Source organism: Pezoporus flaviventris, unplaced genomic scaffold (assembly GCF_033815535.1).
Source record: "Pezoporus flaviventris isolate CSIRO_AGI_PZ_B2104156 unplaced genomic scaffold, CSIRO_AGI_Pfla_v1 ptg000005l, whole genome shotgun sequence".
Taxonomy (NCBI): Eukaryota; Metazoa; Chordata; class Aves; order Psittaciformes; family Psittacidae; genus Pezoporus; species Pezoporus flaviventris.
In genome coordinates this window covers 11,839,381-11,866,987 of record NW_026892553.1, presented here as the reverse complement: position 1 = coordinate 11,866,987, position 27,607 = coordinate 11,839,381, and the positions used below count along the sequence as shown (strand labels likewise).

At 46.7% G+C, this 27,607-nt stretch overlaps 1 protein-coding gene across 9 annotated transcripts; it reads left to right on the top strand.

The window, feature by feature from the left end:
- SEPTIN6 (septin 6) lies at positions 1-26,672 on the top strand. 9 transcript variants are annotated; one of them, XM_061446008.1, is made up of 11 exons: positions 1-168; positions 6,578-6,692; positions 13,815-14,010; positions 14,893-15,079; positions 15,302-15,463; positions 17,831-17,927; positions 18,182-18,350; positions 18,843-18,975; positions 19,629-19,819; positions 23,046-23,101; positions 23,933-24,994. In XM_061446008.1, exons 1-11 carry the CDS (start codon positions 142-144, stop codon positions 23,992-23,994), a joined length of 1,395 nt encoding a protein of 464 aa, XP_061301992.1. In that variant the 5' UTR covers positions 1-141; the 3' UTR covers positions 23,995-24,994. The 9 variants fall into 9 exon arrangements, with proteins under 9 accessions (XP_061301992.1, XP_061301993.1, XP_061301994.1 ...); XM_061446016.1 differs by lacking the exons at positions 23,046-23,101; positions 23,933-24,994 and adding exons at positions 21,621-21,664; positions 25,034-25,256 and having other exon boundaries at positions 3-168; XM_061446015.1 differs by lacking the exon at positions 23,046-23,101 and adding an exon at positions 21,621-21,664 and having other exon boundaries at positions 3-168.
- The last annotated feature ends 935 nt before the right edge of the window (positions 26,673-27,607 follow it).

The window sequence follows — 27,607 nt, the reverse complement described above, 5'->3', positions numbered from 1 at the left end:
CGGGGGGCGAGGGGCGCGCGGCTGGGCGGGGCCGGATCGGCTTTCCTCCCCCCCCTCCCCTGCGTGGCATCGCGGTGGGCGCGCCCGGAGCTGCCTGCCCGCCCGCTCGGCTGGGGCGGGCCCTGTGGCGGGCTCGTAGCGATGGCGGCGGCAGAGGTGGCGCGGCAGGTGAGAGCGGGCCACGGGCGCTGCTGCCGCCGGCCTCCAGCGGGCCGGGAACGGATGGGCTGACAGGCGGGAGCCCCTGGCCGGAGCGGGGAGGGTAGGACCGCGCTGGGGCTAGTCAAGGGGCGCCGGGCTGGGCGCGGGGACACCGGCCCGGCGCTTCCCGCGGGTCTGGGGCTCGGCGCGGGCGGCGGCGGCGGCGGCCTCCCGGGAGGGTCGTGGTTTGGCAGCCGCGCCGAGGGGAGCCGCGGTTACCGAGGGGAGACGCATGGGGTCCCCACCGCTGGGTGTGGGGCAGCCGCCCAGCCCGGCGACCTTGGGCTGCCTGCACCAGGGTTAGCCCGGGGGTCCTGCCCTGCCGGTATCTGCGTCCCTGGGCCCCGCCGCGGGCACTGAGGGACCTGCATTCCGGGGTGGGTCGGACTGCCGTGCCGGGGCGGCCTCGCCCTGCACGCGTACCCAGGGCTGGAGGCCACTTGCCAGGCCAGAGGGTGGTAGTGGGCACTGTGCCCCTTGGCATCCCTGTTTCTCTAGGGATGCTGTTCTCCTCCCAAAGAAACTGTCATCTGTGCCTGCTAGTGAGTGCTGCAGGGAAGGACATCCATCCATCCAGCACCGTATGCTCTGGAGGAGCTGTTGGACCTCTCACAGTACGTTGGCACCGCATCCTAGCTGCGCCGTGTCCCCAGGGGTCCCCCTGCGGTGTCATCTTTGCTGCCCACAGCCATTCCTTCCACTGCTGATGCTCACCAGCCTTCCAGCGTGGCACAAAGCTTGCTGTGTGCTGCAGAGAATTATCCAGAAGAGGAGCAGAGGGAGTTAGGCCACCTCTGCTTTTGTTAGAGTAATGCTAAGGAGGGGTTTTTTTTTGCATTTGGAAGCTTTTTGTTGTGTTTTGATGGGCTTCCAACTTTGGTGTGCCTGTGTTAGTACACAAATAATACTTGAGGTGAATGCTTGCTGTTCCGTCTTCAAAGCAGTACATTTTAGCATGGACCCAGTCTTGTTGAATGGGTAGATGTAGCCATTCCTTGCCAGTTTGTGATGTTATTTCCTCCTGGCCATACCCGTTGCCTTGTATGTGACTGCCAAGGTATGTAAAGTGACTCAGTTGCTCCCCTGTCTTTTAAAGAAATTGAGCGTTAGGCTTCCCTAAGATAATGTACAGGAGTTTCAGATGTCTGCTCATGGCCTGGAATGAATTATGATACAGCACAGCCTCTTCAGAGGCAAAAGGGAAAGCTGGCTATGAGCTGGACATGAAATTAGTGTGCTGCAAATTGGAAATGTCTTTGTGCAGACAGACAACCTGTCAGCCCAGGTCTTGGGCATCTGGTTGTGGCCATGGTTCACAGAGCACAGAGCAGCTGTAAGAGCTGTCAGTGAGGTTAAATGTGAGAGGTGAGGCTGGGTATGGGGGGATGTTGTGGTCACCACCCTGCCCCTGTCCCGGAAAACCCCTGATCTAACCTGCAGGTCAGGTTGGTGAAGCCCCCTCCTGGGGCGATCCTATCACCGCCAGGCTGAGGCCCCTCTCCTGTCCTCTGCCGGCATGGAGGGTGCAGGATTCAAGCACTCCCCATGGGTGCAGAGGACCGGCTCGCAGGCCACTGTCTAACTCTGTATCTCTGTAGTACAGGTCAGAAATATATGATATTTTAATTGCTGGAGGAGACTTCTTCTGGGAGTGTATGCAGACAGTGTGGTGTTCGCAGGGGCATAAAGAAATAGAATCTTAAGAGCTGTCAGAATTCGAGATTTTGGAAGCACTTGGCCGTTTGTGAATGTTGAATGTCTGAATGATGCAATCAATGTGCCTGAAAAGGGTGGTCAGTGTCAGGAGCTTTGGTGAGATGCTTCTTGCTTTCCATGGTGGCTGATGCAAAAATATTTCTCTCCCACTTTTCTGTTCTTTTATATGTACCCTGACAATTCGTTATCAGCCAAGCGAGGAAAACAAATACTAAGTCTTTCTCTACACTTTACATTCCTTCTTTGCATTTATCTTGTGGAGGATATTTATTTTGTCTGCTGGATAATTGTGTCATTGCATAAGAGAATTACACACTTGTACAAGTGAGAAGTAATTGGTACAAGTGTTGCTGTAATTTGCTGTTTAATGAGAGCCAAATGTAGTCTGGGGAAGTGGATGCCATAACACTGAGAGCGTGAGAAGGGATCTGGTGGTGTTCTGGCTTAAGGATAATGTGGAAGCCTGAATTCAGGTTGTGCCTTGCTTTGGGATTTGACATTTAACTTCTTGTGCAAGAGTTGTCTCAGGCATAGGTGTTAACCCTGTGCCTCAGCTTTTGGGGTGGCAGAGGGGAGGGAGCGGCAGCTGGCAGCATGGTCAGTGGTGATGGAGTTCCATAAGCATTGCTTGATTTGTTTTCATTGCAGGATGGTGCTGTTATGTTTGTTGCAGCTGTTTAGAAATCCTCTGCAGGGAGTTTCTAAGGCCTCAGCGTTTGAAGTGAATCTTACCTGGGTAGAGGTGGGAAATTGTGTCAGAAGTAGGAAATGTCAGTTGTCAGTCTCCTAAGCAGAAACAGTCTTTCCAGTTATATGCAGAAGTATTGTACTGCAGTTTGTGCTCTGCCCGAATATCACCCGGTGGAGGCTCTTTCTTTGACATGGTGTCCTTTCTCATTGTTCCATTAGTCCAGACCACCAGAAACTGTTCTGAATGTGGAGTGTTGAGATTTGCAATGAGCAGCACCATTGCATATCTTGGGAAGCAAGCTCTGTGGTAACAGCCTCTTAGTGCTCTGAGGACATCAGGAAGTGACATTGCTATACCTGCTTGTGTAAAGCAGATCAAGGCAGAGACACACATTCAGCAGGATTTTCCTCTAATCATGGGGTTTTTTTTTCATCCCAAGGACCCTGGAATGATCCAAACTCCTGGAGTCTAAATCTGGCCCATTTTATGTAAACTAATATTTAATGTGTAGTGCTTTCAGGCTTGGAGTAATTTATTATAACATCTTTGTATTTCCCATATATTTGATTAGTTCTCTCTAAGAATTAAGAGTGGCAGCAATGGTTTCTGTGGTGTGGAGAAGCCCTAACAAAAGATGTGTAAATCCTCCAACGACAGATTAAAAATAAAGTAACCTCTTCAAGAGCCTGTTCCTTATTTTCACTCTGCAAAAACCCTGCCTGGTAATGCAGCAAGAGAGCATGCTGCTCTTTTTGTTCTTCTAATCTTGTTTGTGGCAAACACGCTTTGCTTCCTCTCAAGCAACAACAGCCCATTCTATCCCGGGGGGGTGGGGGGGTGTCACTGTGTATATGGGAGAAATAAAGAGGCATCTGGTATCTTGGTGTGGTGCCAGTGTTCACATTGGCTTCCCAGAGATCCTGTCTTTGTCTTAGTTCCAAGGAGATGCTAACTTTAAAATAAAGAGTTTGGAAAGACTCTTGGCCATCCAGTGCTTACTGATGCTTCTGGGAAAAGCCTTCACACATACAGTAGTTCAGCCCTGCTCACCTTGTTGGTACCTCTTTATATGTTTTACATTTGACCTGAAAGACTGTTGTTGAACATAAGTAATGAAGATCCCTCTTGAGCACTTTATCAGCAAAAAGCTTATAAACTTGACATATTCTCCTTCAGTTTTGAACAAGGTGATCCAAATCCACATTTTATGTACAGTCAGGATGACTAATTGCTGGGTTCATATGTTGTTTATGGTGATGCTGTTTATATATAGCAGTGTTCTGGATACTGACACCACTTGGTGCATGAAGACTGGTGACTTGCACTGTTTCTTGGTGGATCAGGTAGAAAATGTTTTTCTCTCTGCAGGTTTGGTAATTGCTGACATCTTTCTGATGTGTGTCAAAACTAGTCTGATTTTAAAACATTATTTCTAATTTTTTCACACTACATCTGATCTCTTGATGCCTTGGCCAAGCAGCTTTGGGTTTTTAGCCAGAGGAGCAGAATATTACCTCCTAGCTGCGTATGTAACATGAAGGCTCAGCTGCTGTGGCTGGAAATAAGATTTTGCAGTACTTGTTTCCTGGTCTGTAGCAGATGTGAGCTGTGGTTTAACTGCATTATAAAACCACAGGTGACTAGAAAAAGAGGCTACAGGAAATTACTTGCAGGCTGAATTCTGTGTGACGGTAAATGCCTCCTCTCAGCTGAGAGTGGCTTTAACTTCTACCATTTATTTTGTTCCATCTGGATCACACTTATATTTAGGGATGAGGAAAAGATTTGTTCTTAATGAGAGCCTACACTCCTGCCCACGCTTCCTGGGGAGAGTAGCGTTCAGTCTTCCAATGGTGCAGTTTTATGGCTGAGTATTAAAAATACGCTTGATATTTCTCCTTCCCATTCTGCCTGAGGTTCTCTCTCATGCCTCTGTGGGCTCTGCCCACCCATCTGTTCTTCACCTGGGCCATGGTGCTGTTGCTGCAGATCAAACACTGCCATGAGATACTCCAGTGCTGAGTTTTTGTTTTGATGAAAGCAGTTTGAGAGAGGTTGTATTATCACAAGATCTGCATGCCTGCCAGTCTCCCTTTTTTCTGCTTTAGCTGTTTACTTGTGAACTATTGGGCCTTGGAGCTGCATCCTCACAAGGCAAAACCAGAACCTGCTGGGGAACTCGAGCACCTTCCTGATGAACATGTCGTTTGGAGGCATGGTGCTCAGGAATTAATAAAGCACCATATTTGGTGAACATCTTGGCAGGAAGAGTCAGACTGATACACAAAATATGGCTAAGGGAAAACATATTTACACATCACAGAGTGGTAAGTATGGTTAATGGTTGGAGTGTATTTGGAGCCTCTTTGGGGGGGAAAAAGCCCTCATCAGGAAAGCAGTAATGAGGCAAGTAATCATACTCTGGCAGGCTACTGTAGGAAATGCAGTCCTTGGGGATGTTTTCCTGACTTAAAATACCAGTGCCTTTAGCAGAAGAAGGAAAACCAGTATGTCTGTCCCCATAAACAGGCTTTCAAGATATGTGAAAACATGATTCTGAAAGAGTAAGTTTAAATTACACCCTATAAACTATTGCCTTTTGGCTGTAGTGTTTCTTGGAAACCAGTGATGTTCCTGAAAGGCCAGTGGGGAATTTTCTGTGTTTGACACTAAAATACATTTGCTCCAGAAAGCAAAATATGTTATTGGGTAGTTGCAGGAGGGGAACTTCCCAGTACACACAAATATGCAGGGCTAGCACTGACTCTCTATGTTACATGATGCTATTTCTGAGGTTAAGCTTCTGTGTATGGTTTGTTACTACTTCTGTGCGTGTTCGGAACACGGAGTGCCTTGGCATACATAGATAGGACTTTGTGCAATGGCCAGGTGGAAGTTTCTTCTTGCCCCTCCAGAAGCAACCATCTGTGCTGGATGTGGAGCACAGCTGGAGCTGTAGCTTGGCTCTTCTGCTCCCTAGGGTAGAAAGGGGACTCCTGGCTGGAGGATGGGGTTAGTGGTGTTGGGCACAGGAAGGAGCAGGTTGTGGGAGCAGCTTCTCATGAAGTCCTTTGGGTGGCTGTGCAGGAGCAGACTGTGCCCCCAAGCAGGCAGTTTGGGTACAGCTGTTCCCAAGCTCCTATGCGAGCTCCCTTCTGATGGGGCTGCATATTTTTTTCCTGTTTGGTTCCTTGCTTTGAAAGATGTGCTCTAAAACTTGGATACCAGCACTCAGAGCTGGAGACCTGCTGCTTTACGTGGCCTGGCCTCCTGCCTGTGCAGCTTCCTTCAGCAATCCCCGATTTTCTGGTGCTAATGGCCATTTTATAGATTTGGACAGGCCCCTGTTTGCAGTCTGAGATTTTAATCTTTGCAACAATATAGGAGATATCACTGCATTTGATAGCTTGAAGACTGTATTCTCTGCTGTTCCAGTGCTACAGCACTTGAGCTTTGCAGAGACAGACTGTTTGGGTTGTTCAATTCCTAGATGTAGGTACAGTTTTCCTCACTGTTTCTAGCTAGATTCTGTAATTGCAGCTGTGCACGTGAATTATATATGAGTTACAGTTCGCATTAAGTGAATTGCAATATGTTTATAGGCGGAGGTATCATTAATACGTTCCTTTGCACAGGGGGTTCTTTTTGTTTTCAGTGTGAAACTTGTGTGTCTATGTAATTTCTCAAGACACAAATGTTTTGCTGCTCCTATTTCAGCAGCTGTGTTTGGTTTTGCACAGTTTAATGTTTTTCTGACAGGGCTATCTTCTAATGTGCCCCAGATGAAACATGCTATTTGTGCTGCCTGGATTAGTTTTGGAGAAGAGGGAAGCACAGTGACACAATTTACAGTGTACGTGCAAATCTCTGCTTGGACTGTGCAGTTGATTCTACTTGGGAGGTCTTAAGGGTTTATACAGATAAGTGTGTTTTGCTTGAACATGACACAACTGTTTCATTGTGTTTCAGGGTGAAGGCTGTCGTACTGTCCCGCTTTCCGGACACGTAGGATTTGACAGTTTGCCTGACCAGCTGGTTAATAAGTCAGTTAATCATGGGTTTTGTTTCAACATCCTGTGTGTGGGTGAGTATTTCCATTTTGGAAAGTTCTCTTGCTGAAAAGGGCTTCTCTGCAGCTCGATGTAGCTTGTAGGTGACAGTTAACAAGGTAGCTTGGATTTAAATTTCCCCAACTGTACTGTTTTCAGTAACAAGATTTACTGGTGCCCTGGGAAATCCCTGCTGGGGTTATGCAGTATGGCTTTCTACCAAGCAGGGAGCCATAGAAATAAAATACCCGAAATCCCACGCTTTGATTATGATCTTTATTTTCCTAGTATGTTGGAATTTCATGTTTTTAAAAGAAAATAGGTACTCATGCCAGAGACTTTTGTTCAGAGGTTTTGTTTGGTTGGGTATGGGGTTATTATTGTAATTATTTTAACAAAATACCAGTCATGCTCCTCTTCAGTCACTAAAAGCTATTTTTTTTTCCCTCCTCCTTCTGTGCATACTTGAATTAAAATAGTTTCTGGCCAAGCCTTAGCTGGTCAGATGGTTATCCAGGCTGCCATGTGGTCTGGGTCTCAGCTGTGGCCTGGCGCTGTAGTAGGACTTGGTGTCTGTCCCTGCAGTGTCTGCCTGTCTCGCAGGTCTTCCCCAGGGTTAGGTTCCCAAATGGTCCCTCCTCAGAGGCCCTCCTAGGGGACAGAAGTAAAATCTTTTGTGGCTTTGATTCAGCAGTTTGGTTGGGTAGATAAGAAAATTTATAATAGGGATTTAATTGTGTGACAGGACACTTAGTTTGGTTTACAGGTGATGGTGCCTTGCATCTGGGTGCAGGAGGATATTGTGTGGCTATGGCTGCTCAGGGTATGCCCTGTCTGCAGATGCTCCCAGTTGTGCTTGGCATGACAGAGGGGAGAGCTGCAGCTGTGGACACCTCCTGGGGACTCAGCTGGTGAGCAGTTCTGCACCCACACAAAGGTTGTCTGTACCCTCTGAGACAAATCCAGCTCATGGTATGGACCTGGTGTTTGTCCAGGACAGGGTTAAGTCTGAGACAAGAGGAGTAGAGTGAGGAGGGGGGAGCTGAGCCCTGTTAAATGGAGCTGAGAAGAAAACTTTCCCTGACAATGGCATTCCTGTGAGATGATAAACTTTGCTGACAAGTGGAGGTCACTGTCAGGCTGAGTTGCTGGGTGCTTTCCACAGTACATGAATGTGATATGACCTAGTTAAACTCTCATCCTAAAGACTGAAGTCTTGAAGTATTTCCTTTTGCATTTATTGTGCTGTTGTGCTGGGATTTTTTTTCTGCAAGTTATAGGTGTAGCAGTGGATGCCTCCTGTGATATATATTCACTTTGATGTGTGGAGAGGAACTGAATGCCTCTGCTTTCCTCTTTGCAGAATGGAAATGGAATGCATTGATTGCTTTTTGATGTGAATAACAAGGACTCACCAAGATCAATGTACATCAGTTATTAATGTCAGTCTTTTATGAATAGTAATAACACAGACATGGTCAACCTTGAAATAAAGAAACTATAGAAAAAATTAATAAGATTAATTGGGAGAAGATACACAAATCTTGATTTGAGGAGGTCAGGCTTCAAAATGCCTTGTAAGAGTTGTCTGGTGCCTCTGTTAACTTGTTGTAACAAAGTTAAACTCTTAAACAACGTAAAGAAATAAGAACTCCCAGAATCCATCTGTCATTTATTCTGTTGGGTCTCACTTGTGCAGCAGGAGTTTGGAGTGAAAATGGGAAGAACAGGGAGCAAATGAGGATTGGAGCCTACAGAACAAGTAGATGAATTGATCCCATAATAAGGCCACTAAGCATGGTAGAAAGGCACTTTATTGCCCCCTATTTTTCAGCTGTGTGTGGCGTCTGTTGGGGGAAAAAACACAGTGACAGTTTTGCACTGCATCTGAGCCACTGATTTCTCCAGCTCCTGGTGGAAGAGCCAAAGAAAGCTTCAGAAATGCCTCCTAGCAGCACGTCCAGAGGGGAGCAATTTTTAGCTCTTCTAATGCTAAAAGCTGTTTCCCCTTTGAGACTAGAGCCAAAGATAGAATAAATGAGCAAACCTTTCATAAGAAGTGAGGGGTTATGGATGTTTTCTTTGATATTTTATTCCTCAGCACAACCATTTTCTTCCAAAAGCTTCCATGATAAAATGTTCAGTGCAAAGGCTGGAGAAGCATTTAATAGCTGAGACCTTCTGTGCTGCCTGTATTTCTCAGTGAGATGGGGGAGAGAAAGAGGAAGAAAAGATTGACATGTTTTTTAATGTAAGCTCTTTCAGTTTTGGCCAGGGTAGATTGTAGTTGCATTATACTGGTAATACCATTATAAGCAGGATTTTCTCCTTCCTCTCTCGGGGCATTTGCAGGGGGATTTCTAACCAGTCTATTCAGTGCAATGAGAAATGGCTATTTTGAGGCGGCTCTTTCTTTTCCCATGAGCTGTACCACAACTGCTTGAGGTCCCTCACTCCAAATGAGTGAGCCTTCTCCCCTTGGTGTGTGAGAGCTCTCACTGGCTGGGGAAGGGAGGGATGAGCACAGGTTCCCTCATGCAGAGGAGCTGCTGCCTGCTCTCTAGCAGGCAGCTTTCCGTGGGGTGGTGAGCTGTTCAGCCTGGAAGTTGCCCAGTGGTTGGTGTTTTGGTCACTAATGCAGCCAGCTGAGAAGAGAACAGGGTTTCTCCAACCAAGAAGCCATTGGACTCCTTAGCTCTCGCTGCTGGTCCCCTGCAGTGGACAGTGGTGTCTGGGAGCCCGGTAGTCCTCTGAGGTGCTTCAGCATCTTTTGTGAGCCCATGTTGCTTCTCTTGCCCCTGCAGCACAGCCTTTGCCTTCTGATGGGTGAATCACAGAGTGTCTTTGCATGCCTGTTGGATGAAAAGAATCAGTTTTTCCTCTCAGTGAGAGATGGCCTTATCAGGCCAAGGTGCCTCAGGGCTTGTCTCAATCAACCTGCTACGTTGGATTAGCTCCCATTTCTTCACATGAAAGGGCTGTCCGTGCATATACATTTCCTTTAAGATTGAATTATTTGATATCTGGAGCTACAGTTGTTAATCTCATGGAGGATGGGTGTTGCTCTCATGTGAAAGGTCACTCTCGTGAAAGCTGCCTCATGCCTTTGAACAGGGAAGTACTCCAAGGGCTCCTCTGTCCTCATGCAGAGCTGACTGAGGATGATATGACTGGGGCTTCTTAAATCCTGAGTGATGTAGAGTAGGGGACAGTGACCAGTTGTTTGTTTTCGCACTTAACATGTCCTGGAGGAAAGCAAATTAAATCAGCAGGCACAAAAAAGGCAGCACAACTTTTGTGGTTATAATTCAGCTTGCTGCTGCAGGGTGCTTAGGGTGCTGAAATTTCTGTGGAAGCAAGAAGCCATGAAAGTGCAATCAGCTCAAAGGTAGCTGTTTTGGTTTGGGAAGCTGGGAACTTCCCACAGGAAGAAGCATTTGCTGTTTGCACAGCTGCTTCTGTTCCTCCACCTTAGCTACTGGCCAGTGTCAGAGACACTTTCAGTAACTGAATGGGAGAGAGTGGCCCTTGTCCCAGCTGCTCACTCAATGAGAGATTTGATGAACTGCTTCTGTAGAGCGCTGAAGACACCATGTGCATGTGCACTGGAGCAGGGAGCCTGTCTCGGGAGACTCAGAGGAGGTGCGGGGAGCCCAGCCCAGTGTCTCTAGCCTTCCAGGTTCTTGGGTGTTAACAGTGGATGGTGCCTCCTGGGCACTGGTGTGGGGTTGGTGTGTGTCCAGAGCCTCGCTGGTGTGGTGTCTCTTGCCACTTTTTTTATCATGCCTCTGAAAATTATGAGCCTTAAGAGCAAAAATCCATCCCATGATGAAAGGCTCTGACAGCTTTTCAGTAGCTGTCAGAGCGTCCTGGTGCAGACCTCTCACTAAAGGTCACTCTCCCTGCCCTGTCATCGCCACAGCACTTTGTCTGCCTTGCTGCAGGAGAGCAGACCACTGCTGAGTTGCATAATCCCCAAGTACAGTTTTGAGATCTAATCACATGTGTGCTATAAGCCTGACACCAGGAAATAATCTCCCTGCCAGGGATGCCTCTCAGTCGGTTTGCATACACCACTGCCTTTTCCACGGTGATTCTGCCTTCCTTAATCCCCATTCATCGTTTCTGCTTTTTGGAGAAGATTCTGGCACTGTCAGCTGGAACACGCACAGACTACTTGTCCTTTTCATCAGACCATCTGTTCCATCTGGACTTCTGTCCGTGCAAGAAGCAGTTGGCACCATTTACATCTTCCAGCCAGCAGAAAGTTGCCTCTGTGTGAGGCAGAAACTCCAAGGACATTCAGAAACCCTCCCTTCTGTCGTTCTGCCCTTCAGATAGCACTGCTCCCTATCTCTGGTCATACTTAACACAGTGAAGCACTTTATTGACATCTTCAGTCTTTTACCACCTCATGTTGCTCTGTCAGTGTTAACGTCATCTGTCTTGTAGCTGAGGCAGTTAATTCTTCTCCAGTCTTCCTCTTCCCTGGCAGGCTTTAATCATCCCATGCTGTGTCAGTGGGGTCACACAGTGTGGGGAGTGGGTGTATCTGCTGGCTCAATGTCATTTCTGGTGTGCAGCCTCCACGTTTGAGATGCCATGTTAGTGGCTGGGTGTTTTGTGTTTCAAGCATGAAGTAGTAGGGGTTCTGGTAGGCAGCTCCCACCTATGGCAAAATACCTTCCCTATCCACAAGGAAAACCCCAAGTGTGTGAAGTCCGAGTTGCTGTTGCTGGCCCTGTGTAGCTGGCATGAGATGGAGTATAAAAGCATGTTCTGTCTTAAAAATTTGCCTGTGTCTCTTATGCACTTCTCCTGCCCCTCCAGACAGTTAAAGTCACTCATGCTAGAAACAACACATTAGATTGATTTAACATAGGCAACCGTTAGCAGGGTCAGGATGCATTTAAACAATAGGCTTGGCCTCATATGAACCCCTTTCACCGAAAAGGAGGAAGGCAGAAACGAGGTGTTTTACAGGGTGTTTTGTCTGCCTGGAAGCCAGTGTGACTTACACACAACCGTGTGTACCCTCTGCTGAGAGCAGCTCCCTGCCCTGATCACCAGTGCTGCTCCCCTGTGCTGCAGCCCTGGGCACAGGCTGCTGGATCTGAGCCTGCTGCGGGGCCCACCAGGCTGTGAGGTGAACTTGGGGCAGCAACACAAGAGGAGTTTTTTCAGGCCAGTGGGAGGGTGAAGCTCCTGCGCCTCAGGACTGAAGCTCCCCTGTCCTGAGATGCCCCACTGGGGTTCCTGGCATTCCCAGGCAAGCAGCCAGCTCCCTGCTCTGTCCCACCCATCCCTTGGCAGGGGTTCTGGAAATGCTGCAGCCCTCTCAGCCTGTTTAGATTTTGGCCTTTTTTTTACACTACTTTTTCCTGGCATCCTTGAGAAGGGCCTGGCAGGTCATGCAGGCTGTCTGCTGTTAACCCTCAACATCTCAGTTCAGACTGGGGCAGTGCTTTGTGACCTGCTCCCTGTTTGGGGCACTTGGTACCCGAAAAGCCCAGAGCATGAGATTCCAAGTCAGTGAAGGGTTTGACATGATCAGCCACGAGTCTTCTGGGTGGTCCAGCTCAGTCTTCCAGGGACAGAGATAACCTTGTGCTTTGCTGGGTCCCTTGTGTTGGTGCTCTCTGTTTGTGGTGGTGTAAAATTGGCTGATGCATTGACATAGCACAAGGGATTGCAGCGATTCCAGCTCCTGGTGCTGACTGTCTTCTTTTTTGCAAACAAGATTGGTGCAAAGAGCAACTGGACTTGTGCCTATTCTGGCTGTAACTGGCATTATTTGGTGGTGGAGCATAGCTCAAGGTGTACATTGACTTTCAAATGTTAGTGGATCTTGCTGCCTCTAGAAAGATACCTGATATATGATCATGGCAATCAGAGACTGCTCAGTTCCCAAAGCAGAGGATGTTTTCCCTGCCCTGTCTGTCCTGTACTTCAGCCTTAACTGAGAAAAGTCTCTTCTGGGGCCAAGAGAGAGGAATTTGCCTGCTTGCAGGGTGAGGCTTTGAGATTTGGACAGGGGAGGATGGGGAGGAGTTTCCCCTTGTTGAATTGGGCATTTCATGCAAGTTTGGATCTGCTGCAGAGCTCTAAACCTACAAAAATAAGAAGCTCTTTTCTTCTGAGCAAAGTAGGAAAATGATGAAGTTGTCTTGGTTGGGAGCTGAGGGCTTGGGGAGGGAGGGGAAGGCTGCTTCAGCCAGACACAGGCTCCCTGTGGTCCTGTAGCGGCCTGGAGCAGCAGCCTTTACTTGCTTATCCTGAAGTTCCAGCAAAAGCCAGCTGGGCTGCTCAGAAATCCCCGTTTTCCCCAAACACAGCACCCCTCCCAGGGCAGCAGGCCAGGCTGCTCGCAAAGTCAGATCCTTGGAGCATAGAAAGCTGGCCCTGATGTCGGAGCGTGGTAAGGGAGGCTGCCCTGTGGAATGAGTGCATGGAGGGTTGTGTTTTGTTCTTCCTGGGATGTATCTAAAACAAATTTAAGACTGGGATTTATCTTTTCCTTACAGACAAGAAAATAGTTCTCTGTTGATAGGTGGAATCCAAATAACAGCTTAGTGCTGCAGAGCTTTTGGAAGCAGATTTTGGAGTGTCGTATAGCATGTAGCTCCTAAAGTATGGAAACCAGATAGTACAGAAAATGTCCCCTCCCAGTCTAGAAGGCTGATCCTCCACTCAATCTGATGTGAGTACAGGAAAAACTGCACAACTTGCTGGAGGACTAGAACCAGTTCTCATTGCTTCTGCACAGGAGGAGGCTATTTCAGTGGTTGCTTGTTAGAGACATTGATATGGAGCATCTTTATTTGGAAATGGCAATAAGCCCTACTTTTTAATGAAAACAGCATCTTCTATAGTGTGATTGTGGGTTTATGCAGGATCTGAATGATGCTTTGCCTTTTCACCTCTCCCTTTTCATCTGTATTTTCTAACGACATTAATGGCCATTAGACTGTGAAATGTAATTTGCCTGGAATACAGACCTCCCATTGTACACAGCTTTCTGTTTGCCAGACGATTCTTTTGGAGCATGAGATCTGCTTTCAACTGCTACAGTTTTACCCCTGTTAATGTTTGGAAGCTGAAAGGCTGGGCCATGTTAATATTCAACAGAACATTTCAATGCTCTTTTTCTCAAATAGGGGAAACTGGCCTTGGCAAGTCCACCCTCATGGACACACTTTTCAATACCAAGTTTGAAGGTGACCCAGCATCTCACTCACAGCCTGGGGTCCAGCTGAAATCCAGTACCTACGACCTGCAGGAGAGCAATGTCAACCTCAAACTGACTATTGTGAGCACAGTGGGCTTTGGTGATCAGATCAATAAAGAGGACAGGTGAGTGAAAGGAGAGAGAGGCTGTATCGGGACCTGATTTTCTCATGGAGGGTCTCTCCCCATGCCCTAGTTGGGTCAGACTGCGCAGTAGGTTTTTCTCTTTCCTTCTCATGGATTGTCCTTGTCATCTCTTTGGGATGGGACAGGTAGAAGAGCGGGCAGAGGCTGTGGTGTGCCAGCAGTGTTCCAACTATTAAAGCATCTTTTCTCATGCTGTCAGATCAATATCTGCCCTGCTGACAGCCTTCTGCCCAAATTCATCTGGTGGGAAGAGTGGAGAGTTCCAGGGCATCTGTGCTTGTTTCCTTGTGCTGTGCTGACCACAAGCTGCCAAGCAAACCACTTGGCTTAACAGCCACTTCTGGGAGAGCTCTTACATGTTGCCAGAGGAAGCACGATAAATGTGCACTGAGATACCTTGGGGAAGTATCTCTGGCAGCTCATGACCCAGCGTGGCTAGAGCGTGGTGGTCAAAGGGTGTTCGGATGGGATTTGCTTTGTTGTGGGTCTGTTACACTGTATCTTTAGTTCTGAGATGCACTGATGGCCTTTACATTGTGAATGTGACAGGCTCTGTATTTCTGATGGCCTTGCACCCTTACATTTCAAAGCGTGAGAGTCCGTGGTGTGTCTCCTGTCCTCTGCTGAATTTCCAGTACTATGTTTTGTCAAACCGGCTGCTGGCATCTGCTATAGGACCAAATCTCCTTGTGCAGCTTTAAAATTCCTTACTGGTGAGGAGGAAGGGAGGTTGAGACAATTGGTCTTGGGAAGCGAAATCTAACAAATAGCTTGATTCTTGAAAGCAAGCAGTGGAGCACTGTCTCTTTACCTCTTCGACTGTGAGATGTGTAAGTCTTTTCTTTTTTCCTTTCATCAAAGCTATAAGCCCATCGTTGAATTCATTGATGCTCAGTTTGAAGCCTACTTGCAAGAAGAGCTGAAGATAAGAAGGGTCTTGCACAACTACCATGACACCCGGATACATGCTTGCTTGTACTTCATTGCTCCAACAGGCCACTCGCTGAAATCCCTGGACTTGGTAACAATGAAGAAGCTTGACAGCAAGGTAGGCTTGTTTAACTCTTACTGAGCAGGTTCACCATGTGCTGCTTTTTCAGAGCACATCTCCCCTCCTCGAATAGCCCTTAGACCAGTGGACATGACTGGTTTGGCAGATAAAGCCTGTGTGTTTATGGAGCACTTTTAAGTTTTTGTAAGTTGTATTGCAGACTTGGAAAAGCAACCTGGAGCAAAGCTGAGGGCTTCTTACCGCTCTGTTCTTTCCTAGGTGAACATCATTCCCATCATTGCCAAATCTGATGCCATTTCCAAGAGTGAGCTGACCAAATTTAAAATTAAAATCACAAGTGAACTGGTTAGTAACGGGGTTCAGATCTACCAGTTCCCAACAGATGATGAGTCAGTGGCGGAGATAAATGGGACAATGAATGTAAGTGACCTAGTGCTTCCTCTTCTCCCAGAACAGCGCTGTTGCTGTAGGGGTTGGTGGCCCATATTGGGGTGCTTCTGAAATCCACTTTCCTTCTTGTTTTGTGTCTTAAAACCAGAGGATTGCACAGGCATCCAATCCTTGTAGTGTCAGCCTAGGCTATCAGAGCCTTCTGGTAGGCTATTGCTTCTCCAATGGGCTTTTCTAGTCAGACACCCCCCACCCCCAGTCTTTTAACCCCTTCCTTGTCTTAATGTGTATCTATTGAGGGACATGTAGGAAATCAGACAGATAGTGAGGCTGTGCAGGGCAAGGACAGTCTTTGTTCTCCTAGGCTGATGTTTCCTGAAAAGCCCTGCTTCCAGGGGTCTTCTTTTGCCTGTGGCTGTTCCTTGCCACAGGGACCACTGATAATCCTTCTTGACCACATGTGCAGAAGTGTTTGTGGATGGTGCTGCTGCTAGTGTGTGGTCTGTCTTGAAGGCAGGAGGAACTACAGCTGTAGAAATAAGGTGACAAATTACTCCTTTCAGAGCTGGCTAGGGGAGTTTCCCCATGTTGTGGTATGGAGGCTGTTCAGTTCAGACAGCTTTGTTACCTTCCCCTCCAGTGTTTTGTATCGCCCTGCCCTTTGCGATGAGACAGCCTTCTGCTGAAAATCAGCTTCCTTCAACCTGGAAGACCACTTTCCTTTTCCTGCTGCTTGCCCTCTCCTGCAAAGCAGGCTCAGCTCTGTGCTGGCATGTGTCCTTCCAGGTGCTGGTGTCAGCTTGATCTCAGAGGTAGCTCAGCATGGGAAGTGACCCAGAAGGCTGCATTGCACGGAGCCTTTGCATGGCCCCATCAGACTGACCACCAGCCCCACTTACTCTACGTGTCCTATGCGAGAGCTGGGAGGCCGAGGAATGAGAGCTGAAGAGCCCATCTTTGGGAGTGCTTGCAGGCAGTTTTGCAGTATTTAAGGTTTGACTGTATGAGCCACACTCCAAAACCAGGAAACATAATCTCTGAAATCTCTTGCTTATACCAGCTGTTATAAACTTGACCAAGTTTTCAGATAACCTGTGGAATTAAAACTTCATTACCTGCTCTTGAGAGCTGTCCAGGGTCACTGATCTTTCATATAGTTGGGGATACCCATATCCTGGGGCCCTTTTAATTGCCCAGAGATCAGCTTGCTTTAAAAGATCGTAGCCAACAAATGTCACTGCACAAAACTCAGCAGAAGAGGTGGGTGCAGGGAGTTGGCAACTTTATTTTTAAGTGCTGAAGCCTTGCGCTTGACTTCTTTGCTGTTTGGCAGGATGCAGTATACTTCCCAGGAGCAAGCGGAGGTGGGGAGAGATCTCACTTACTGCACAACATATATGCAGCAGAGTATGATGGCAGTGTCTGGGGGTTTGCTTGGCAGCCTGAGAATGGGGAATGAGTGTAAGGTGTGGTCTTCTGAGCCTAGAGAGGTGTTGGGGGTGTTTCTGTTCTGCTGAGCTTGCACTGGGTGAGTGTCTTAGGTGTGGATTTGGCCCCCTTTGTCCCCTGGCTTTGCAGCCATCTAGCAGTGGCTGCACATAGCATCAACATCAGGAGGATTTGTAAATCCATTGGCATTTCTTTGGGTTTCTCAGAACTGGTTTTGAGCACTGTGGGATTTGAAGGGGGGGGGTGCTAAGGGTGATCCCAACTCAGCTGCAGGAAGCATGAGATTATGGAGTTAGTATGGGGAAGGCTTAGCACAGCCCCAGGGAATGCAGAGTCCTTCCCAGCTCAGCCTGCAGCAGACCTTTGGGCATACATGGACATGGATGGAGGCTGACCCCGTGCAGGGTTGTGTTCAGTCCTTCCTTGCCACAGCTGAAGCAAGTGGGAGGAAAGAGCTGTTACTCTGGGGATGAAGAACAGATCTCATGATCCAATAGAGTGATGTGTCTTGTGCTCCAGTGTGAGCTGAGGGAGTGGTGAGGGGATAAAATCAAGAAGGCTCCAAGACCTCTTTTATTGCTTCTGTGCTTGTGCAGATGTTCTCCTCAGCTACGGCAAGCCCTTGGGACAGCACCGCAGTCAGAGCCGCGCAGCATGTTGTTTGAGCTGTTGTTCTGATGCTAGTCTTGCACTGGCTCATCTCACCTGAGACCCCGTGGCTGGGAGGATCAGCCAGGTAGAGGATATAGAGTGGTAGCACTAACAAGGTTTCCAAAAAAGACCCTCCCTTCTCCCTCCTTGTCTTGGGCTAGTGGTCAGTGACTAGACTCCCTGAGATTAGCGTGTGCATAATGACTGTCGTGCTCAGTGGCTGTGCTAATCTCTGTGTGCTGGCAAGGCAGCCAGAGTTGAGAGGGACTGACGTGGGTATCACTAAATGTGTTCCAGGCCCACTTGCCATTTGCAGTGATCGGGAGCACGGAGGAGCTGAAAATAGGAAACAAAATGATGAAAGCTCGTCAGTACCCCTGGGGCACTGTGCAAGGTGAGTTGAGCCCTGGGATTTTCATGGCATGAATGGTGACACTTCTGCCAGGAGGCAGTGGGCACTCGTAAGAGGAACAAGGCTCTGCTGGACTTTTAATGTGTCTCTAGGAATTATCCTTCATTTAAATCCTTGTGTCAGGCCTGTAGTGACAGTTTTCTCTGCTCAGAAGGGCTGTTACCCTATTGGAGGAGTAGACAGGTGGGAAAAGACCTTTGTTTCTGCCCCCATCTTATCCTTATGTCTTCTTACAGTGGAGAATGAAGCTCACTGTGATTTTGTGAAGCTGCGGGAGATGCTGATCCGTGTAAATATGGAAGACCTTCGTGAACAAACCCACACACGCCACTATGAGCTGTACCGACGATGCAAGCTGGAAGAGATGGGTTTTAAGGACACTGATCCAGACAGCAAACCCTTCAGGTAGGATCCTTGAGGAGACAGGAGAGCTTGAGAGAAGCATTGTTGGATGCACCGCATGTGTGTGTATGCGTGACCTTGAGAGAGCATGTAAAGAACCAGTGCAGCAAGAATACCTGCCAGGTCAGATAAATTCAGACTTCAGCAAAGGTGCTGGCTGAATGAGAGGTGAAAACCCAGAGAGCGTGTTCAGGATTGACTCTGAAACTGCAGGTATAGAAATGTCTGTGCTGTAGGGATACAGCAGTGTCCCCCTGAACTAGCATTTGTTGCCAGTTGGCCTCTTTGAATTGCCCAGCATTCAACAAACAGAAAAGGGCAGTAGCTTACAGACCTCAGAAAAAGTTGGATAAAGGTGGCCTCAGGCACATGTGGGTGGGTGAGTAGCAGATGTGCTGTGGACAAGCAGTATTCACGGTAAGGGCCTGATTTCAGAGTCTCAGAGGAAGCCGTGTTTGTCCCAAGTCACGTCACTGGACTTCCCTTTCTTTTTAGCTTACAAGAAACTTATGAAGCCAAAAGAAACGAGTTTCTGGGAGAACTGCAGAAAAAGGAAGAGGCAATGAGGCAAATGTTTGTCCAGAGGGTCAAGGAAAAAGAAGCGGAGCTGAAGGAGGCTGAAAAAGAGGTGAAGACTGCACTACTTGTCTCTTCATGGTTATGAGTGATAGATTTACTCCCAGGCAGTTAGCTGCTGCCAAAGTATTTTCTGCAGAGTGTGGTTTAGGACTTCCTTACCAAGAAGTCTAAAGTTCAGCTTGGGATCATGGGACATTAAGGTGTTCATCCTGTAGGACAAAACTAGATCACAGTGCTTGTAGTGTACAACTCACTGCGCCATGAAAGTGCATAGTCTTGATTCTGATGGAGAGTGGCAGTGTGGCAAAATTCAAGGAGAGAAACAGCTCCAGATACAAACTTCTTATATAAAAAAATACACTGAGCATTGTGAAAAATCCATTAATTTACTAGCCTTTATGAAGTGGAATAAGGCCCCTGGAAATGGATTAAATATTTTTTTACCATTATACTCTCCCAATCCTCCATTAGTCTGTGCAGTGGTGCATCACTAGAACACTGCCTAGTCTGTAAGCTGTTGTGGAAGGAGATTTTTCCCTGCCCTTTTTCTAAGCAATGTCAGCTCAGGGGGCTAGAAACAATGTAGAGACCAGCGGAGCCTTGCAGGTTCAGGTCTCACGGAATCCTTCCATCTTTCTCTTTTCCTGTGAAGAGAATATCTGGTAGTGCTGGGTTGTGCTCACCTCTCTCCTTTTCCTCCAGCTGCACGAAAAGTTTGATCGCCTGAAAAAGTTACATCAGGATGAAAAAAAGAAGCTAGAGGATAAGAAAAAGTCTCTGGATGATGAAGTAAATGCATTTAAACAAAGGAAGACAGCAGCTGAATTGCTCCAATCTCAGGCTCAGCAGGCTGGAGGATCTCAAACTCTTAAAAGAGATAAGGAAAGGAAAAAGTAAGTTGGTAACCTGTGGTATTTGCTTTTGGGAATGATTCTCCTTTACTATTTTTCTGGGTGTCTCTGTTTCCCAACCTAGCCAGTCCTTATCAAAGGAAGGTTTGCAGACAGATTTAGTCCCTGGTGAGGCTGAGCAGTAGCTGGAAGCATTTTACTTTTAGCTGTCATCCTGAAGAGTAGGGAGCAGTGCTGACCTCCCCCTTTGCTTGCTGACAGCATGTGAGAGGATTAACTTGTTTTTATTCCCCAAGATTTCAAGGCTCCTCCCTTGGTCTGACAGTGCTTGTAATGAAGTGGAACAATATTGGCTGCCAAGGATAGGGTGTGGATAGTAGGGATTTCCTGCTATCCTCAGAGAGGAGTGTTTCCTGTCTCAGGGTCTTATTTGTTTAGGATGGGAGAAAGGTTATACTGTGGAAATTATGAGGGCAACTAATAGTCTTGAATTCTGGAATCTCCAAAATGAGGGGGCAGGTCATAACTCCTTGTTAGTGCTCGTACTCTTCTCCAGCCCTAAAGCGGCTTTTTGCCCTCCACAGAAACAATGAGAGATGTTGCATGGCTTTAGCAGGAGATCCCCATGCCAGGGACTGGTGTGACAGTATCCAGCCCCTCGTCAGGGTCCTGTGATCTGTGCTGTCTGCAGTGCCCATGCCAGGCTCCTAATGCTCTTCAGTTGCTCAGGAGTACAGGTGAAACAGTTCTCCCAGTTCACACAGCAATGAGCAGTTCCTTCTCACTGTGGTATGTTTCCCAAAATGGAGTGCTGTGCCACCTTAGCATGTGTGCAAAGAGCAGTGCACAGATAAAGAAGGGTTTGGTTTCTGTACCACTGCCATAATCCCCTCTCTGCACATCCCTGAGGCAAATCCAGAATACGTTTTGCCTGCACAGCATGGTCTTAAGTACATGGAGAAGTGCTGTTAATATGAACAGTATGGCACATGCCCAGAAAGTTTGTCAGGGAAAATATCTCTTGGCCGTTAAGCCTGGAATCAAACAAGACAGGAGAGGAAAAACCCAATAACCAGAATGAGATCCTGGTTTAGTCTTTCCAGTTTTGAGCTGGAGCTGCTTCAATGTCAACATTCTTTTGTGATGAGCAATTAGTGCTGCCCTTTTCTCACTTGTCTGTTCCTTTTTCCACTGTGGATTTTGATTTGCTCTTTTGAATTACCTTCAGGGGATTTTACTATCTTTTCATACTGGGAGCTTGGACTGTGTAAGGAATACACAACTTAAGTCAGTCAGGGTAAGGAATGCAGAAAAGGGAGATGACATGCCCTGTAGTGTAAGCAATCAGTCACTGCGCCCAAGTCACACTCTTGTTCCCAGAAGCAGTTCTGATTCTGGAGTAGCTCCTTGACACCAAGCACATTCACATGGTACCATCTGTGTCAGTTTAGGATTCTGAAAAGCCAGAAAATGCCATGAAAGAGATAGGTCAGTGCTTGAGTAAGGCTTGGTATTAGGGGGCTTCTCTCTCCTCCAGGAAAATAGCTGTCAGAAATAGTGCTGTTCTCTGTACTCTGTAGCTTCTTCATTTGTCCTTAATAATTCACTTCAGTATTTAGATCATAAATATCTCTAACAATCCATAAATTTCACAAGCTGTAGCTTAATTTTATCTTGTTTACTAGTAGCTGGCAGTACACTGGCCTTTTTCTTTCACAGGTGACTCTTCTAAACCCAAGCTACCCAAGCTCTATAATTTGCACTAATCATGACTTAGTTTCTTTTGTTTGTTTGTTACATCATTATCATCATGATTAGCTCTTACACATATGCTGTTTTACAGTTAGCTGCTGTTTGGCTGCATGGTGCATGAGGCACATTGTTCTGGTAAGCGTCATTAACTAATATAGACCTCACAATGGGATCAGTTGCAGTTCCTAAAAAAGCAGACCCTGTGCAAGTCCAGAAGCCTATAATGTTATCTGTGCCTTCCTCTGCTTGCACGCTTACTATAAGTGCTCTACCAGTCTCTCTCTACATAATGCCGTTGTGGAAAAAGGTTGCAGTGAAGTTTGTCTGTAAAGATTCTGCAAAGTAAAATGCAGAGAGATGAAGTATTAGGGCATGAAACACAGGGAAAAAAAAGGATTAGATCCTCTTCCTTTTAAACCATCCCAGCACTTTGTTGGCTCTGTTTTATATATTCAATCTCCCTTACAAATAAATGATATTTTTTAATCCCATAGGCCATGTTGATGCTATGGCAACAATTGCTATGGAGATGTGGTGCTGATGACAGAACCCAACTAGCCATGAAAATGTTTTTCCCTTTTCCTTCCCTCCCACCCCTTCAAGCTAGAGTATTAACTTGTGGTTACAGTGCAAGACTAGTTTCTATCCTCCCCTCCACATGCTAACAAATGGTAAAATCTGACATACCTAAAGCTTTTCTTTGTCCTATAGCACCAGAGAATCACCAAACTGTGTGTGTGTGTGAGTGTGTGTGTGAGTATGTATGTATGAAGGGGCATTAAAGAAGCTACTGCCGAGTAACCAAACCAATATTCACTTGCTGACCAATTATAGTTGATTGTCCAAAACCATGAGAGATGATGGGCTGAGCATTTAGCAGATAATGAAAGCTCTGAAGATAAACTGAGAGACTTTTTTAACAGTCAGATTGGTAACTCATGGACTGGACATTCAATTGTATTGGACAGACATAGATCTATGCCAAGAGTGCCCATGGCTAGGGTGAGGCTAGTAGTAGATGAGGGCTGTATAAGGATATAAGGCCACCTGAAAGGGTTAAAAAGCCTGGCCACAAGCAAGTGTCTGCAGTACAAAGTGCCAGCATCCATTGTAAAATGAAAGTTCATTTAAACTAAGATGTGTAAGAAATGCACCTGCCTGGCAGGAGAACAGCATCCTCATTAGGGTTATTAGTTCAACTGCTAATGACAGTGGTCTACTTACAACTAGGTTGGGTGTGTTTAATTGTTTTTAATTTGCTGTTGATTCTCTGGTGAGAGGAAAAAGAAAGCTCTCACAGGAATGTCTTGCTTCTACTAACCAAGGCAAGGGTAACAGCACACCCAAGCTGAGGTGCGCAGGTCTCTCAGAGAAGGAACATGTTGGAACAGCAGCACTTAACTATAAAACACCCTGAAAACTCAGCCTCAAGTCCACCCTTCCCTGCAGACAAAACCAGGATTTACATTCTCTCCAGGACATGGTCCAAACTAACTTACGCTCTGCCCTTTAATAGGGAAAAGCCAATTCCAGGACTCCTTCCCTCTTTGCCCTACCAAGGGAAATGGAAAAGCAAGTAAACATTACGCTGTCAGTGAGAGGCATTTGAATTTAATTTCAATGGGATGTTCCACTTAACAGAAGAGCTTCAGAAGGGTCTTGCACGGGCTCGAACTGGAGCTTACAGTTGTCTTGAGCAGTCTGGTTGAATGAATGTCTCTGCTGCCAACGGTAACTGTAAAACAATGAAAAGAACAATCCTCTGCTTATCAGGCTCTGAATGTGGAAAAATAAGCTCAAAGAATAACAGTGTTCATTCTGGTGCTGGGTATGAAGGCACAGCTAAAGTGCAATTAGAGTGAACATTACTGATTTTTGTTGGGTTTGGATTGCTTTTGGCAGTCCTCAGAACTGTACACTATTGTGTGCTGGGCTTTAAATCAAATGAAGTTCTTTGTTCCTACTATACAAATGCAGACAGTGCCTTTTTCAATGGGTGTTTGTCATCGCTAAATTAAATATGTATATATGGTACTTTTCCAGCATTCAGAAAAATACTCTCCATATTGATCCATAAAGTATTGCAGGGCTCCACTGTTTTGCAAGGATACAAACAGGGCACAGTTGATGAGTCCTGTAGCATGCAAAACTGTGAAAGGATTGTTTTAGAAGATAAATTTGGTTCATCCCATTGTTGAGTGTGTGTGCATGTGTGTGTCTGCATAAAGCATGTTTTGTAATCAAATTAAACCTTACTAACACTTAGCAACATTTCTTTTTTGTGTGTTTGTGTGTTAGGAAACATTTATATTCTTGTTTTGTTTGTGGTTTTTGTTTGTTGGTGGGGTTGTTTTTGTCATTAATCCATAAAACCATTAATCTGCCTTTTTCTTTCGTTTTCAGTTCGGGTTTCCTGTAGATCCTTTCCCTTCACACCAGAAGCGAATGCCCCCACATTTGGTTAACACGCAGCTATGCCATTGTGCCTGTTTGCTCACCTTTACTCATTGCTCCCTTCCTGCGCTCACCATTTTGTTTTAAGCAAAAGTCCACACCCTTGGCTGTTGTGGGTTATGGTTGTTCTTGTGAAGAACTCAGCAACAGCCTACGTGGAACTGGCAAGAGATGCTCACTGCTGACACCTGCTCCCTTTGGGCAGCAGCAGGCTCACAGAGCTGGTGTCCCCTCTTTTCATTGCTCAGCTCTTTGCCTCTCCTCCTCCATGTGCAAGAGCTGCATGGCAGCAGAGCGTGGCTGCTTGGTGCTGGGCGTTCAGCACCTCCGGGGACTGATGCTGCCATGGGCTGGGACATGCTGTCTCCAGAGACTGGCTGCCCTCTCCCCTTATTAATTTGCCTCATTAACGCCTCATTACCCCCTGCACTGCCTTGTGTGACTCAGTTTTAAAGGACTTTTTGACATCCTCACAAGCGGGGGCCTGAGTCCCAACCTCTAGTCCCCAACCTTGAGGGAATCTCAAACTTGGATCCACGGTCTGCAACTAAGTGTTCTCTGAATGCTGCAGGGGTCACGAAGGATCTCTTGCCTTGTCTCCCTCTCAGTGTGCTGGCCTGGATGCACATCCTGGATCCAATCTCAGGGAAAGCTGGTCACCTTGCTGTACATACCAGTGTTGGTGAAGAAAGACGATGACGTTTGACTTTCTTCTCAGTGTTTCCAACCATTTCTGGTTTTAATGCAAAAATTACTACCTTTTTTTTTATTTGGCATCTGTTTAGAAGTGTACAGGTGCTGGCAGGTTGCTTCTCTTATTTTCTATTCAGCAAAAGCCTTGTTTTACTGCAAGATTTGCACTAAAAAGTAGGGTGTTTTGCTCACTGGGGCCAGGAGTCCACTCTGGCCAAGTGCAACTATGGTTTGCCTGCAGGTGTCTTCACTGTGTATTTCTGGATGAGTTTTGTTTTTGAATAAAGACTTCAGACAGTGAATTCTGGTTAACATTTACTTCTTTTGTTTTTTGTTTTCTTTGCCCTTCTTTTACAGTAACCCATGGCTCTGTACTGAGTAATTACCCCTGAATACAATGGGCTGGAATGGACCTTCATTTACTTGTTAAATCGGAGGGTCTAATAAAACGTGACAGCATTTCAGCTGTGACCTTTCCATGGTGTTACCCTTGCTCTCTCCTATATCCTCATTGTGATTTTGGCTTTGCTATGTACTGGTGGTTATTGCTTTTATTAAACAATGTAAAATTAGTCCTAAAGAGGCTTAGGATGCTGCAGCTTTAAATCTTACTATTTTTTTTTTCCCCTACAATTAATGGATTCCCCTTTCTCCTGGTCCCTCTCCTCCCAGATAGATAAGGGATGTCAAAATAAGTTCTGTGAGTTATTTTTGCTGGCAAAATAACAGCACAGATTAAATTTATTTATTGGTGACATTAAATAACACCACTTTAGTTTAATTATCCCATAGTTGAGGGATAAAAAACTCTTTTCTCCTTATACTTGGTGTCATTCTCATGACATCATCTGTCTGTTTTAATTTGCTTTTATTTTTTCTTTTGCTAATTCATGCTACCTGAATTACCAGCATGTAATCCTCATTTCCACTTCAGACTTGCTCCTTGTGCACTGTGTGCAGGCTGAGTTCGCTGTAAGTGGGTGAACCCACATGTCCCAACCCTGCTGAAAGATCAGGCCGCGTGTTGCCAAATAGCTTCAACAAAATCCCTTAAACCCAAGGTTTTCAGACGACAGGCACACATCTGACCCAGCTGGGATAGGTAATGCTGGGTTTAGTGCTGAGCATTTCACTAGAAGGGTGGTCTGAGGGCTGCGGAAGCCTCGTGAACAGTGTCCGTACAGCACATGAGTCCAGCTGGCTGTGCACAGCAGCAGCAGCACACCATGTGCAGGAACCCAGAACCAGCAATGGTCTGTCATGCGCAGCAGTCAGGCAGTTAAAACTCCTGATTGCAGTGTATTTTCTCAGGTATTCTGTTGCACCATTGATACAGTTTTATTTCCCGTAAGTCTTTGATGGTTTGGGGTTTGGTTTGGTTTTTCAAAGCAAGTTAAAATCATTTGAATATTTACTTCTTCCTGTATTGCTGACTGTTGGCCTGATCCCCAAACCAATCCATATCAGTCTGTCAGTGATTTGAGCAACCTGCTCTAGTGGAAGGTGTCCCTGCCTGTGGCAGGGGGTTGGAACTGGGTGATCTTTAAGGTCCCTTCCAACCCAAACCATTCTATGATTTCTAGATTGCCTGCTAAAAGAACCATTTAATGGGGGGGGGGGGGGGGGGGGTTAAACCTTACTGCAGGCCACTGGCTGTTCTTCCTGACCATCTGTGTGATTAGAATGTTTAAAGTTTTGTAAAGTCTTCTTAGAGACTTTAATGAAAAAAAGGTTTTTACTTGTGTGATTTCCGTGAAGTATCAGAGGTACCACAGGGAGGTGCCATCTCTCCTCTGTCAGCTCTTTCCGTGTTGCATCTCTCTCTCCTGCTTTTTGAATGCCTTTCTCTTTTTGCTAATCCTCTTTTTTTTTCTCTTTTTTCCCCTTTTCTCTCTCTGTAGCTTTTTTTAATCTGTTTTCGCCAGCTGCACTGGGTCTGAGGGAGAAGACTGCCACTTCTAGAAGAGTTTAAGGGTCTTACACCTGGGGAGGGGGGGAACAAATCTTCAGTGTTAGTGTCTCGGAAAGAAGCTCTTTTACTGACTTGCATGATACCTAAAATTGAAGTGTCTTGTAATCTGTGTGACAAGACAGGGTAGTACGGGGAGCTGGTTGTTTACTTGGGAGTTTGAAGAGCAGCAGAAATGGGAGGTTGGGACTAACGATGTAGCGAATACATTTTCAAACGTTGTTATGGGCTTATTTTTTTTCTAGTTCTGTCTTTAATAATACAAATGTCGCGGGCTTCCATGGGGGGCGAAGCCTGAGGAGTATTTTCAATATGCTGTTGTTTGATTGGTTTGGGGAACTGTGCATTAGGGTCGCGGGTGCGATTTGCTCTGTTGGCAGCCACGAAATATTTAATTTTAACAAAGAAATAAAGTAAGAAGAACTCTGTGTTGTCGTTGGTGTCCTCCTGTGTCTCAGCACGTTAAACAGGCTCCCTCGGCCAGTGGACATGGGTCCAGTGGTACTCGGTTTTTGTTTTCCTGACTAAACCTCCTCTTGTTGTTAGAAGAGAGGAGATGAGGGCGAGGCGATGCAGGGGGCTGGTGCGTTAGCACTGCTGAGCCATCCGTACCCCGGAGCGTGCTGGGGCCGGCCTCGCACGGGTACTGCCTCATCCGCATGTGTTCCTGCCGCGTTCATCTCCGTTCCACACGTGGCAGCGTGCAGGAGCTGCGCCAGCTTCCGTGTTCACACAGCAAGCACTGCAGAGCGGGCGGTGTTTCGCCTCGCACCTTTCTAGCTTCACAGTTAAATAAAGCACCGGGACAGCCAGCCGGCGTGCTGCCGTGTGTGCTGCCGGACCCGGCTGAACGCACCGGCACAGCGAGCTGAGCCTGTAGCTCTGTGCGGCCACCGGGAACCAAAACGCAGCCTGACGCTGGGGTCAGCAAAGGTCATGGGGAGCCTTGGCCTCGTTGAGGC